The 15,114-nt window shown below is 47.0% G+C and overlaps 2 protein-coding genes across 2 annotated transcripts; one reads left to right on the top strand and one right to left on the bottom strand.

The window, feature by feature from the left end:
• Nucleotides 1-271: 271 nt before the first annotated feature.
• LOC123444397 (putative RNA-binding protein YlmH) lies at nt 272-4,773 on the bottom strand. Its single transcript, XM_045121096.1, has 11 exons — nt 4,298-4,773; nt 3,428-3,559; nt 3,238-3,311; nt 3,066-3,171; nt 2,897-2,965; nt 2,295-2,359; nt 2,084-2,182; nt 1,809-1,908; nt 1,211-1,317; nt 714-896; nt 272-553 (listed from the first exon to the last, which is right to left on the bottom strand). Exons 1-9 carry the CDS (start codon nt 4,340-4,342, stop codon nt 1,255-1,257), a joined length of 753 nt encoding a protein of 250 aa, XP_044977031.1. The 5' UTR covers nt 4,343-4,773; the 3' UTR covers nt 272-553; nt 714-896; nt 1,211-1,254.
• Nucleotides 4,774-5,213: 440 nt separating this feature from the next.
• LOC123444396 (pentatricopeptide repeat-containing protein At2g27800, mitochondrial-like) lies at nt 5,214-6,673 on the top strand. Its single transcript, XM_045121095.1, has one exon. It carries the CDS (start codon nt 5,258-5,260, stop codon nt 6,437-6,439), a length of 1,182 nt encoding a protein of 393 aa, XP_044977030.1. The 5' UTR covers nt 5,214-5,257; the 3' UTR covers nt 6,440-6,673.
• The last annotated feature ends 8,441 nt before the right edge of the window (nt 6,674-15,114 follow it).

The following is a 15,114-nucleotide window of genomic DNA, read 5'->3' as shown; positions in this document are numbered from 1 at the left end:
TTTCAAAAGTACAAGTCTTCCCAAGATATTTTGTGGTTTATTGTTCATCAGACAAGATGACAGGGATGATTGAACAACTTCATATGTTTGTACCCAAGAAAGTGAGCTGGTGTTTTCGAGAAGGAACCTTGTGATAACAAAACTTATATGCAACCTAAGAGTCGATTGCGACTTTCAACACTGGGTCTTCTTGAGAAAATATTGCAACTTGGTGTTTTTGAAAAAAAATCAAGGTATTTTTGCAACTTGGAAATTGGAACAGGAGATCCAGTGCAACGAATATAGCCCTTTGCGGAGTCTTCTTCAAATAAAAAAGGTTGGAGTTAATATGCATAGCTATCGATTTACCCAATTGCAAAGTTTCCTACACCATATCGTAGTCATGTCACATGTTTCCTGATAGAAATTGCTGAGGATGTTGTTTGCGAATTGCTCTTTAGTATGAATAGAAGAAACACATTTCGCATGGTTTCCAAAACTTTCTTTTCTTTTCTTTTTTGCCCCAAAGCAGAACAAGTCCTTGCATGAGTTGGGGTTCGGAGGGATTTCGATCCTACAAAAATAATACCAAAAATACTACATCAGTGATAGCTGCCACATGAAGAGCCCTGATGAAAGCAGATTTTTGAAGCCTATGTGCAGCTACCCAACTTTGCATATTTCATAAACACAATGAAAACATATGGACTTGCAACTGTAAGCGAATTGCATACCTTCCAAATTTCATTCTCAGTTTCATCTGGACTTTAAAGGTAAGCAGTCACATACACTTTACATGTATTGTCCACTTGTCCTTTTCCATTCTAAATACTATGGAATCAATTTCTTCGTAAATATTTGCACGTAGGCATCTGCAGCCCTTATGCTTGCATAAGCAACTGAGCACTTTGCAAACTCTGAAAGCAAAGTGCACATGCACAGTAAAGAGTAGAAGAGTGTGAATCCAAAATAAATGTTAAGCACACATAACATAAATAAATTGTTCTTTCCATCACAGTATGATCTTTTATACTTCCTCAGTGATGACTGAGTAATACAATTACACCCTAACTATATACTCACGAGTTCCTTTAGAACTGTTGAAACCAGCAAATTTAAGCAAAATAAAGCATTTTTCTTCAGAATATACTAAGCAGAGCGAAATGTTCAGCTTTGCTATCTGAACCGTGAATAAGAGAAAAATTCACATAGTAGGTATCAAAATGCATACCACGAGTCAGGTCTTCTTCAGAGAACAATTGATCAGTAACGGGCCTACAGATATTGAATCAACTGAACGACATATTTGCCTTTCTTCGTAGTCACGATTTCCCCAATCTACAGGAAATAACAAGCTGAAGTAACTCAAAGCATATAACAGAGGTTTGAAAAGGTGTTATACATCTCTGGTAGCATGCATTCATCATCCATAGCATGCTATAATGGGTATTTCTGCATCTAATGCAAAAATCCAATTGTCAGCATATACCAACAAATATATTATGAATATAAGTGGACAGCAAATGTTGTAACTTTTCCATTTAACATTTTGGAGTTATAGCTCACAGAATAAAAAAGAGGAAAGGAGTAAAACAACAACAAACACTAAACATAAGTCCAACTTAACTGCATACACAATACAATGCAAGGCCCAACATATTCTCAAAAACCTGCACTGGTGGAATGCCCTCTCAAACACCAAAAACATTGTTCCATCAGTGTGAACTAGGTGCAACAGTAACATCATAATTTTATCCTAACTTGCTCGAGAGAATTCAAGACTCGCCAAGCATTTATTTAAAAAGACAATAACTGGTGATTGATTTTACCTTTAATCTCCCCATCCCACTGACAGATACAACATCTCCAGCCTTGAGGGTAGCTCCACTTTTAGAAACCAGTGACCAGTTCACACGAACATCTCCAGAACTTAACAAACAGAAAAAGAAACTTACAAGAAATTGCATTGTGCTCGGTGATAGAAAAAAATTAACAGGCTAATAGCACTGTCCAACATAAGATAAGAAAGTCCAGCTATTCATGTTAAGGTAAAGAAAAGCCTTACTGAACATAAAGTAACAAATTAGCAGCTCAAAGTTCATACCTGATCATGCTACCAAGCTTTGTGCGTGATATTTTAAATCCCGCACTGGCCACAGCATCAACCCGAAGTGATGATTCTACAGTTTTAAAAGATTTGGTCCTGCAGTTCAATGGCAGTGCTGGGTAGCTTATTCCAGGGTATTACAATAAATTGTTGTGATCTTAAGAATGCAGTATATACACTAAGATCCACGATGACATGTGAAACAAACCTTGGTGGCTCATACTCTATAGCAAGCAAGGGAATCTGGGTGCATGAAACACCGACTTTCCCCACCTGTTCAATAAAATGTCATTCAGAGTAAACCATAATTAGAAGAATCTGCACTTTCAACAACAAAAATAAAACTGAAAAAAAAAAATCATGAACAACAGTCAAAGTTCAAGGGGAGACTCTTCACGGACAGATTTGTGTCAAAACTCGCAACTACAAAAGACTAACATAAAAAGAACAAAGATTTCCAGCGATCTAAGCGGACATAAAAATTAAGATCGCAATGTGCTCTAATTTATTATTATGTCGAGTAAAAATAAATGCATCAGCATGCAATGTACAGGTTGTGTGCTTTGCATGACAATGAATGCATGTCACTGAACCATATCTCAGATCTTATCCGTTATTAGAATGCTTGTATTCTGCCTCCTAGGAGGACTGTAAAACAAACTCTATCTTTCCAATAAAATGAAACGCAAAGGTCCTTTGCGTTTTCTCAAAAAAGATCTTATCCGTTATATAAACATACGCACATAAGTGGGAGCATGCACATCCAGCTTGGGTATACGAAAAATTGGCAACAATTTGTGACATATCTACCTTTTCTAATGTGGAAGTCAGATAGTCAACAAGCTCCGGATCAACAAGGACCTGAGCACCTCTTTCCCCCTAATAGAAAAGCAAAGAGACATCCTAAATGATGATAAGATGGAAAAAAGAAAAAGCGGACACCGCATCAGGGAAAAGAGTATTTGTGGAAAGTGTGGACCTGTAAAAGTATGTCTCCAACTTTATCCCTTGTAATTCCTGCGCCAAGAATAGCACCTAGAAAGTCACCATGAGAACAGGGTTCCAGTCGAAAATTCCCGGAGATGCTGGGAAAGGCTAAAAGTCAGTTTACATAACAGATAGCAGTGGCTACAATATAAATTCGACAAAACCTCAAAGCAGCAACTACATCTGGGTCATTTCTCATAGAATCTGGATGTCCAACTGAAATTCGGCACCGCTCAGCCTATAGATGGATATGAAGATGAGAGAAAAAAGGTATATAGGTTAATATAAGCTACTATTCGCAAAAAAAGGTCAATATAAGCTATTAACAAGTCCTTTGATTGTATTGAATTTCACCTGTGGATAGCCTCCCTGAGCTATTGCTTTGATATCGGCTAACTTTTCAATTGCCAGCATAGCCTCCGTTATGATAGGCGGCGTAAGGAAACTGGTGTGGAAGACGTCTCTTCGTTGGGAAGCCCTTTGTGCCTGCACACGCTTGATGTCAGTACAAATTCATGAATTGAAGGACTAATGTTCATGTAACTGGTAACCCCAGTAACTTGTTCAATATAAAACAGGGTGATATTCCTTCTCTTGGAAATGGGCTAGTACTAGAACAAATTTACTGAAAAGCCATGTAGCAACCTCATGGTACATTGTTAATATGCAAAAGGCAGTTATGTTATGTTCTATTTCAAGCATCATGCGACACTATAGTATATCAGGATCAAATTTGTATTTCCTCCCTGCAGCTTATCCGTATACATCTATTCACTAGTTCTAGAACTCCTGCCACTTGGTATACCTTGGAAGAAGCAATTTTGAGCAATTTTATTCTCTTCTTACAAAGGCACCAGTCAATATGAATATATGATTCAAAGGGTATGTTTTCACACCCCAAATGGTCATTTAATTAGCCTTTTCTTCATGCTTCAATAGCGGAACAGCTAACACAAAGCACATCTGATTTCCCATAATTTCCATGTACTAAAAATACTCTCTTAGAGAGGAAGCATCAGCCTATTAGAACACAAGCTGAAGCTCATGAATAGTGGGAAGAAATCTCAAATTCGTCCACGGGACAAGTATCCGCACTATCATCAACCATCTAATCTCAGCAAACAGGACACTCAATAGAACCGTTTCACTTTAACATCGATCTGGACTGTGACGGAAGTCCAATGGAAAATATAAATGTGGCTAGGATTAAGAAAAGGAGATAACCATATCCAGAATGCGCATAACTTCCTCTGTTACATGCATGTACATCCATTCACCAATTCTAGAACTCCTGCCACTTGGTGTACCTTGGAAGAAGCAATTTTATTCCCCTCTTACAAAGGCACCAGTCAAAATGATTCAGAGGTTATGTTTTCACAGACCAATTGAACAATTAACTGACTTTTTCTTCACGTTTCAATAGCGAAACAGTTAACACGAAGCACATCTCACCTCCCCTAATTTTCATGTACTGTCTTACAGATGAAGCATCAGTCTATTAGAACACAACCTGAAGCTCATGAATAGCGGGAAGAAGTCTCAAATTCCATGGAGGCACAGTTCGTCGACAGGCCAAGTATCCGCACTATCATCAACCACCTAACCTCGGACACTCAATAGAACTGTTTCATTCACGTCGATCTGGACTCTGACGGAAGTTCAATGGAAAGATACAAATGTGGTAGAATTAAAGAAAAGGAGATAACCATATCCAGAATGCCCATGACTTCCTCGGTTACATGCCTGTGCACGCTCCCCTTCGCAGACGAATCTCCGACTGCGGCCGCCGAGACGGCAAGGGCCACGTCACACCGCCCTGTGCATGGGCGGCCAAGCCTCAGACAACAGCTCAATCAATCAGAGTATGAGGCCGACCGGGCAATGGCTTACGGCTTTACCTCGCGCGAAGAAGTGGAGTGGTGTGGGGTTAGCACGGCGCAGGCAAGGGGGGTGGAGGAGTCGCCGGAGAGGGCTTGCCAAGGCGACCGCGGCGGCCATCCTCTCTGCAAGCCGACGAGGCCGCCTGTGCTTTGAGGAGCGCTCTGTGATGTGATGTGATGTGACCGTGCGGTTGCCTGACCGGGTGGGGGGGTTGTGCCGTTCTGTTATGCCGTCTGTGGCCCTTTGTGGGCTCTGTGGACTGTACTGGTATCGCAGTATCCCCGCCGCCGCGCCGCCGCCGCGATGAGCACGCTCCTCCGTCGCATCCTCTGCAGCACGCCCGCCGGCGCCTCCCTCTCCCACCGCCTCCCCTTCGGCACCTCCTCCCGCCGCACCCCGCACCGCTTCCGCCGCAGCCATCGCGCGCCCAGCCAGGCGCCGTCACCCGACGCCGTCTCCGCGGCCGTGGCCTCCCTCCCCTCCCGCCTCACCCCGGCCGTCCTCGCAACCTCCCTCGCCTCCACCTCCGACCTCCGCCTCCTCTTCCCGCTCCTCACCCACTCCCTCGGCCGGCCCACCTTCCGGCCCGACCCCGGGCCCTTCCTCGTCGCCATCAAGCGCCTCGGCGCCGCCGGCCTCTACCACGAGTTCGACCGCACCTGCGGCCTCTTCTTCTCCCTCCTCCCCTCGCTGCCGTCCCCGGGGCCCCTCCTCAGGGCCGCCCTCTACTTCTACTGCGAGTTCCGCAGGCTCGGCAAGGCGTTCCACGTCTACACCCTGATGCGCTCCTCCGCCGACCCGGCCGCGCGCCCCGCCGCCGACACCTACCACGCGCTCTTCACCGCGCTGTTGTCGTGCGGGGGCAACGACTCCATGGTCCACTACATGTACATGGACACCGTCTCGGCGCTGTTCCGGCAGATGCTGGAGGAGGGCCTCCCGCCGGACACCCGGGCGCTCAACGTGCTCGTCAGGGGCTACGCGCAGTCGCTGCACCTCAACGACGCGCTGCGCGTGTTCCACCAGATGGCGCCCGTCTACGGCTGCGAGCCCGACGGCCTCACATACAGCTACCTCGTGCGCGGGCTAAGCGCGCAGGGCCGCACGAGGAACGCCGAGGAGCTGTTCGACGAAATGCGAGGCAAAGGGATGATGCCGACGGAGCCGGCCTGCAACGCGTTCGTCAGCGCGCTCGCGGTGGCCGGGGAGGCCGCGGAGGCCGAGCGGGTGATGTGGGACATGGCCAGGGCGGGGGCGGTGGTGGACCATATCACGAGGAGGGCCGTGGTGGAGGAGCTCGGGAGGGCCGGGAAGAGGGAGGACGCTGAAAGAGTGGTCGGGGAGATGGAGGAGATGGGCATGCTCAGAGTCGCCGAGCGGCGAGAGCTCCTGGCCTCGATCCAGGACGACGAGTACGGCGACGATGGCATGGATGCTGACGAGAGCACGAGAGGTGGTGATCGGCGGCGACGACAAAGTGGTTAACAGAGTCAGAGTGTTCCGCTGGCGGTGCTGATTACCACCACGCGCGAACAAGACGTCTTGTAAACACATGCTAGAATGAAAGAGACGAGGAATAAACCAAGTTAGTACTGGCTAAATTCCTACTCCTCGTATTGGTGTGTGTAATATGAGCGCCAACATTTGAACCTGTTGGGTAGAGCTACGACGACACAACTCTACCTACGGGCTTACGCCATGGTTGTGGCTGCCACTTCACCTGCCAGTGCCAGTGCCGATCGACTCAAGACTCGCAAGCGACCGAGCTGACGGCCGGGCGATCAATCGTCGCTCGTCCATGTCTTTGCTGCACTGTCGCGTGGACCTGCGAGAGGTTATGCCTGCTAGGCTGCTACTTACTCCCTCCGTTCATAAATACTCCCTCCGTTCCAAAATAAGTGTCTTAAGCTTAGTATAACTTTGTATTAGAGCCAGTACAAAGTTAAGACAGTTATTTTGGAACGGAGGGAGTATAAGTCTTTTAGAGCAATTCCACCGGACGTTTTTTAGAGCAATTCCAACGGACCAACCCAAATGGACGACGATTTTGTTTGTTTTTTTGTCCGTTTGGATCGGTTAGGCGTACATGAACGTACGCTTTCGCAAATGGGCCGGCTCGTGCGTCCAACGTTGTTCGGATCCATTTTTTACGGGGGTAAAAAAACAGATAATGCATAATTAAACATTAAAAGTCGACCACGAAAGCCTAGTCCACGTGTCCGCATTACATTAAATAAACATAAAAAAACCTAAAACTACGCCCACGCAGCCTAGGAGGCGGCGGGGCTGGTGAGGTCGACCAGCGTAGGCGTAGGGCCGGCCCAGGGGAACGCCGAGTTCCAAAGCGCAGCTGCCTGCGCCTCCGTCGTCTGCCCCGCCGACGCGGGCTGTGCTGGTGGCGGTGGCAGCGTAGCAGCACGGTCACGCTCCTCCTCCTCCGCCTCCCGTCGCTCCTCCTCCTCCTTCTCCACCTTCATGGGCCGCATGCCTTCGGCACGCTCCGCCCGCAGGTGCTCCGACCTCCAGTGCTCGAGGTAGGCTTGCTCCTGCTGCGGTGTCACGCCCAGCTGGATGGGCAGCGCCGTCACGAACTCCTGGACGACGCCGGTCCACTGGTAGATCTCCTGCGGCTCCGCGGGCTCAGGCTTCGGCGGAGGTGGCACGACGCAGTCACCGACGGCCGACAGTGCGATGGCCTCCGCGAGCTGCTGCTGATATGCCGCCTCCTCGTCGCCCCTGCGCACCGACGGCCGCTGCGAAGAACACCAGCGAGCCCCGCCTGGTAGGCGGCCTCAGCCTCCTGGTCCTCGTCGCTGACGACAGGCGGGAGCGGCAGAGGGCCTCCTGGCTGCACTTCGCGCACGCCACGATGGCGCTGCTCCTCGTGCTCCACCGCGAACCACACCTCCCAGTTAGGGAGTCGTCCGCGTACGTGGGGTCTCGTCGCTGCTCCGACATCAGCGAACGCTGACAGCGGCTCACCTCCTACGCATGCACCCGCGCCGACCGCGACACGGCCGGCACCAGAATCCTCTACGGATCCAGATGCCAGCCGTGCGGCAATGTGACATCGGGGTAAGGGAGTGGCACGCGGTGCTCCCAATGCCACCGCGCTTGGTGCACCGGGACGCTCACGCGCTAGCGAGGTTGGTGGGAAGACGAGGGCGGGGAGATGGCGCGGGGGAAGAGCGGGGCCTTGCCCTTATTTGGGAAGCCACCGGCCATGGTGTGCTAGGGTTTCGGTCGCTTGGTCGTCGAGGAGGTGGTTGGATGTGGACGGGCGGGCTTCTGGAAGCAGATGGCGGAACCCACCGCACGCTTGGATTAAAAAAGGTCGGCCGCGGTTGCCGACATGTGGGCCCGAGGGTGGCGGCCGTCATATATTATGTTGACCGCGGTGTTTGTGGCGGACACCAAGGGGGCGCACGCGCGTCCGCGTCGACGCATTTCAGTCCCAAATTTGGGCCAGAAATGGGTCGGCGCGGACGCGTTTTGGCAATGGGTCGGCGCGTTGGGCCATCTTTTTTGTCCGCGTCAACCCAAACGGACGACGGCGGACAAAATGGATCGCTCCATTGGAGTTGCTCTTAAGACATTTCATTATGGGTCTACATACGGAACAAAATGAGTGAATCTATTCTAAAATATGTCTATATACATCCGTATGTAGTCCATTAATGAAACCTCTAGAAAGACTTATATTTAGGAACGGAGGGAGTAGTTTCCAGTTTTTTGCAGAGGGCCTTCTCTAGTTCTCTTCACCAAAAGTTTCTCTTGTCTACTCCCTTCATTCCTAAATATAAGTCTTTTGGAGATTTCATTAGGGGATTACACACGGAGTAAAATGAGTGAATCTACGCTCTAATGTATGTACATCAATATGTAGTTTTTCTATTGAGAACTCTTAAAAAGACTTATATTTAGAAAAGGAGAAGTACTTTTTTTCATCCCATCAAAAGTTAAAACCAAATGATTTTCAATACCTGGCCTCAAATCATGTATTGCTGCTTACCCCTCGCCCTACCAAGAAGAGGGCAATCGTCGTGCTAAATATAATCATAAGTCGTGGCAGGACTATCTTTGTTGTTGCGAGAACATAACCATTTGACAGATTGATGCTCCACCGCAACAAAGAACTGCTAAGGCCCTGTTTGGTTCCAAATAAGTCACCAACTTATAAGTTAAAAAGTGCAAAAAGTGACTTATTTTACCAAACAGACCCAACTTATAAGTCACCCCAACTTATAAGTCATAAGTTGCTCCACCCCAACTTAAAACTTATAAGTCACCCACTTTTGCATGAAAAGGTGACTTATAAGTCAGATGACAACCAAACAGGCGTGACTTATAAGTCACTGATTTTAGGCCCTGTTTGGTTTCAATGTCAGGTGACTTAAAACCAGTGACTTATAAGTCACGCCTGTTTGGTTGTCATCTGACTTATAAGTCACCTTTCCATGTAAAAGTGGGTGACTTATAAGTTTTAAGTTGGGGTGGAGCAACTTATGACTTATAAGTTGGGGTGACTTATAAGTTGGGTCTGTTTGCCAAAATAAGTCACCTTTTGCACTTTTCAACTTATAAGTTGATGACTTATTTGGAACCAAACAGGGACTTAAGTCACCTGACTTATAAGTCAGGTGACTTATTAAAACCAAACATGGCCTAAGGTTGGGATTTGTTAGTATCGCTTACCTGCATATAGCTTGTACACTTTTCATCTTCCGATGAGGTCTTAGTGCAATCCACTGAAATGCAGATAACTCGGCAAGAACCTCTTTGCTTTCTGATGGGGTTATAGTCCCAGGTGAAAGTGCATGCTATGCCCCTAATCGTCTTTTGGTGTTAATGACAACACATACATAGAAAACTAATCCTATTTGTTGAGTGTATCTCAGGATGGCAAGTACTTTAGTAGATTGAGAATTATGTGCCAAAGGCTGTCTGGAAAGATTAGGGATTTATATTTCGAGAAGGCTCGGGATTAAGAAAACATGATGTAGACTAGTCTTTTGAGTTTACTGATCTTGAGTATAGGGATCCCGCACTATTAAGAGGGGATCACAGGTTTTTGCGATGAACTTGCTCATACCACATCTTTACTTTCATACCCAATACCACATACTCTCCACTCTGTTCTCAATTCAAAACAGGTCTATTACCTCGGACATCCGGCTCCCTCCGGACGTCCGAGGGCCGGACGACCGGCTGGCTTCGGAAATCCGCAGCCCTTCACCAGAAGTTTGTAAGTCATATAACTCAGAAATCCGGCTCCCTCCGGACATCCGAGGGCCGGACGTCCGGCCAAGCCCCGGAAATCCGGAAGCCTGCACCAGTAGATGTTGAGTTCTATAACTCGGAAATCCGGCTCCCTCCGGACGCCCGAGCGCCGGACGTCCGACCCCCGTCGGAAATCCGGAACCTACCACCAGTAGAAGTTGAGTTGTATAACTCGGATTTCCGGTCCTCTCCGGACGTCCGGTCGCTGTTAAATTCAACATAGGTTCAGTCGTATCTACAGGCCTCGGACGACCGACCCCTGTCGGACGTCTGGTCGCTGATAAATTCAAAATAGGTTCAGTCGTATCTTCAGGCCTCGGACGACCGACCCCTGTCGGACGTCCGACCCCTCGCGGACGCCCGGACTTCCGGCAACTGTCGGACGTCCGGACCCTGTGTGACTTAAAGCACCTCCAACGGCTGGATTTCACTCTCCACTATATATACTCTTCTCCCACCTCGTCAAAGGTTGTTCAACACAGCTAGAATACACCCAAGAACACCTTTCCTCTCACTCACTCTTGTCTACACCAAATCCTAGATCCCAAGAGCATTTGTGAGTCCTTTTGAGTGTTGTTCCAATCAAAAGATAGATCGTCTCCCTCTCCTCCTTCCCACCAAAGTGATTTGTGATTTGAGCAAGTTTTGAGCAATCCCCGTGGTCTTGTTACTCTTGGAGGTTGGAGACTCCTAGGCGGTAGGAGTCTTCGGAGAGGAATCAAACCATTGTGATATCCCCCGAAAAGTTTGTGAAGGTTTGGAAGCCACCTCAAGGCTTACCACTAGTGGTTGAGAAACGCCTTCGTGGAGTTATCTCAAAGGGAGAATAGGGTGAGCCTTCGTGGCGTTGGTGTGCCTTCGTGGTAACATCCGCCCCACTAACGGTGACGTAGCTTCCCTCCAAGGAAGTGAACATCGGGATACATCCTTGTCTCTCTCGGAGTTTCGATTATTCCTAACCCTAACTCTCTACTTGTGTTAATCATTATTACATACTTGTATTTGATTATTGTTTACCGCTTGTCTTACTTCACTCCAAATAGCTTACTCTTTGTCATAGCAATTATTAGGCTTACACTTATATTCCGCACTTTAGCCTAAAATTGCTAAGTAATTATTAAAATTTGGATTTGTACCTATTCACCCTCCCTCTAGGTCCATCTCGATCCTTTTCAATTGGTATCAGAGCCTCGTACTCTATTTGTGTGGCTTAACCGCCCTAGAGCGAGATGGACGTGGATCCAGCTACGGTAGCTCCAGTGCAGAGGGACGGGACTTCCTCGGAAGTCAAGTCTTTCACCTCTGAGGACCTGGAACGGGCCCTTGCCAAGCAAAAAGAGGAGCATGATGCTTCTCTTGAGGCCATGGTCCAAATGAGAATAGCATCACTAACCACGGGGACAACCACGTCCCCGAGGGCCTCAGGGCCCCATGTGCACGGTACTTCATTTGGCCAACCACCTCCGGAGAGGAACCAAACCAGTGTTCCATGGCTTTATGCTAGATCTCAAATTGAGAAACCTAAGTACAATCCTGGAGGAAAACCTCCCTTGCTTGATGACAATTCCGATTTTGCTTTGTGGAGAGTTGGTATGCAGGATCATCTTAGGTACGCCAATGATGAGATGATGGACATCCTCGAGCATGGGTACAATCCTGTAGATCCAAGGTGCCTCACGCCCAGATAAACTTATGACAAGCATCTCAATGACACTGCGATCATGTGCATAAGAAAAGGAATGAATGACAAGCAACGAAGACCATACATTCACATCACAAGTGCCAAGGAACTGTGGGACAGCATCATAAGGACCAAGACCGGTACCTCCACTCTTCGGCTTGCTCAATATGAAATTGCCAAGGGGTAATTACAGAATTTCCATATGGAGAAGGGTGAATCTCCCAAGCAACTACTAGAACGGCTCATGACTCTCGCCGCAGACATTGAGTCATGTGACTGTGACAAGACGCAAGATGGCTTCAATCTGACCAAGAGATTTCTTGTGGACAAGTTACTTCACGCTCTTGCTCCGTATCACCATCAAATGGTATGGGACATGAGGCAGCATCATGGGTTCAAACAAATGACTCCGGATGACATCATATCCACCTTCTAATTATTTGAAGAGTCAAAGGCAAATGCAACAAAGAACCTAGCCATGCATGGCACTTCAACATCAAAGATCAATCTTGCTTTGAAAGCAAGCATGAATGTGACGAAGAAGAAAGTGAAGAAGAAGAGGGTGATGATGACTGCGAAGATGGTGATGATGTTGACTCTGATGAAAGCCCATCTTATGAGGACATTGCTCTCTTTGTAAAGAAGTTCAGTGCATGAAAGTTCAAGGGAAGATTCCCAAAGAAGAAGGTAAGGAAATGCTATAACTGTGAGGAAACCAACCACTTCTCCAATGACTGCCCTTATGAGAAGAGAGAAGACAAACCAAGGTTTCCAAAGACCTTTGTAAAGAAGAAGTTGCCAAACCCTATGAACTCCAAGTTCAAGAGGACAGATGGAAGAGCAATGGTTGCACAAGAAGAATCAGATCCAGAAGATGTTGGTGGAGTTGCCGGAGTAGCTCAAGATACACAAAGCACCTTGAGGCTAGTCAACAAAAGTGGTGATGTTGTTCACTACAACTATATGAAGGACTACAAGGGCAACGCTCACAAGTGTTTGATGGCAAAGACTGCCATGGGAGATGAGGAAGACCAAAGCTCCCATGATAAGGTTAAGGTAACTCCACGGTTAAACTCTTTCAGTCTAGCTTCTACTCCTTCTGATGAGTATCTTGATGCGGAAGATCACTATGAGAATAATGACTTAGATCATCCCATTTTGCTAAAATAAACAAATTTATGTGCTCTCTTAAAGGAAAGAAGCTCACTATGTTTCGCATACTTATGGAAATGGTGAGTAAGCACACCAATACCATCAAGGAACTCGAAACCCTCGTCACTGAGGAGAAGGAGAGAAATGAACTCCTTGAGCAGAAAGTCTTGTATGAGGAAGCACAAAATGATGCACTATGTTCAAAAGTAGGTGAAAACCTTGATAAACATGCTAATGATCTTGCCTCCTTGAAAAAGGCTGAATCTGTGTGCAAAGAATTACTAAATGATAAAGACCGACTTGTGAACTCTCATGCTTCCCTTTCTAAGGACTGTGAGCGTCTATCCTTGTCTCTCAAAGACAAGGAGGAGAAACTCACTGTTCTTACAAAGAGCTTTGAGGCACTTAAGGTCACTTATCTTGACACTCTAGCTAAGGCTTACTCCTCACCTATTATCAATGTTGATACCTGCACTACTAACTCTAGTAGTGAACTGACATCTATCCTTGAGGAAAACCGTTCATTAAAGGCACAGCTAGACAGAGGTCTCATGACATGTGCACAAGGACAAAAGACTCTCAATGAGATCTTAAGTCGACACAATGGAGGTTTTGCCAAGGAAGGGCTTGGGTTCGACCCAAGCACTGCCAAGAAAAGTGCATCTCCTCTCAAGTGTACCACTCCGCTTAAGGAAATATTTGTACGAGAGGGACACACGGAGAAAGGTAAGGTTGTGAGTGGATCGGCCACTAGGGGTTCGTCTACTCACAACAAGACAACCGAATTCATGCCTCCATCCTATGTACTACGCAAATCAAAGGAAGGAGAGGTCTATGCTAAATTCGTTGGTCCCCGTAATGCATTTCGATTCTATGCTATTTGGGTCCCTAAGACTCTTGTAACTAATGTGAAAGGCCCCATGACAAAATGGGTACCTCAAACCAAGTCTTAATTCGTTACAGGCTGTTTTCTCGAGAGGAGCCAAATGGGTGATCGACAGTGGATGCACCAATCATATGACCGGAGATAGTAACTTGCTCTATGACTTCATGCAAGCCATTCGACCATACATGATCATTGTATTTGGTGGAGGGTCGAAAGGGCAGGTAATTGGGTTGGGCATGGTGGCAATCACTAATAACATGTCTATTGCAAATGTCATGCTTGTCCAATCTCTTCAATATCATTTACTTTCAGTTCGTCAATTGGCTTCCGTCGGTTATGACACATTATTTGGACTAACGGATGTGAAAGTCTTTAAGAGAGATACTCTTGAAGTGGCCTTTGTTGGAGAGTTGGATGGCAACCTTTACACGGTTGATTTCTCGAAAGAGAGCACCTTCCATACAACTTGTCTAATGGCCAAGGCCGACATGGGATGGCTGTGGCATCGCCGGCTCGCCCATGTTGGCATGAAAAATCTTCAAAATCTCTTAAACGGCAATCACATCCTTGGACTAACAAATGTATCTTTTAAGAAAGATCGTGTGTGCAGTGCATGCATAGCTGGGAAACAACATCAATCAAGACATCCACCCAAGAACATTGTATCCACTTCGAGGCCGTTAGAGATCCTTCATGTGGATCTGTTTGGGCCTCCTTCATGGGCAAGTCTTGGAGGGAAAAAGTATGGCCTAGTCATTGTTGATGATTACTCAAGATATACATGGGTGTTCTTTCTCAAGTCCAAGGACGAGACGAAGATCACTTTCATTGACTTTGCCAAACAAGCCCAGCGGAAGTTTGACAAGGACATCAAGGCAGTAAGAAGTGATAATGGCTCTGAGTTCAAGAACTACACCCTAGAAGAATTTCTTAGTGATGAGGCAATTGAACATCAGTACTCCGCACCTTACACCCCTCAACAAAATGGTGTGGCAGAGAGGAAGAACCAGACACTTGTGGAAATGGCAAGGTCCATGTTAGACGAATACAAGTCACCACATAGTTTTTGGGCTGAGGCCGTCAACACAGCATGTCATGCATCAAACCGGCTCTTCCTCCGATCAATATTGGAGAAGACTCCATATGAGCTACTAACTGGGA

The sequence above is a fragment of the Hordeum vulgare genome, chromosome 3H (assembly GCF_904849725.1).
Source record: "Hordeum vulgare subsp. vulgare chromosome 3H, MorexV3_pseudomolecules_assembly, whole genome shotgun sequence".
NCBI lineage: Eukaryota > Viridiplantae > Streptophyta > Magnoliopsida > Poales > Poaceae > Hordeum > Hordeum vulgare.
This window is presented reverse-complemented; position numbering and strand designations above follow the sequence as displayed.

Excerpts from the sequence above, each read along its gene's own strand:
- LOC123444396 (XM_045121095.1), top strand. The coding sequence starts at position 5,258 with ATGAGCACGCTCCTCCGTCGCATCCTCTGCAGCACGCCCGCCGGCGCC.
- LOC123444397 (XM_045121096.1), bottom strand. The coding sequence starts at position 4,342 with ATGTACATGCATGTAACAGAGGAAGTTATGCGCATTCTGGATATG. Across the intron at positions 3,312-3,427 it reads CTCAGGGAGGCTATCCACAG|GCTGAGCGGTGCCGAATTTC; the intron begins GTGAAATTCAAT and ends ATCCATCTATAG. Across the intron at positions 1,909-2,083 it reads AAGCTTGGTAGCATGATCAG|TTCTGGAGATGTTCGTGTGA; the intron begins GTATGAACTTTG and ends CTGTTTGTTAAG.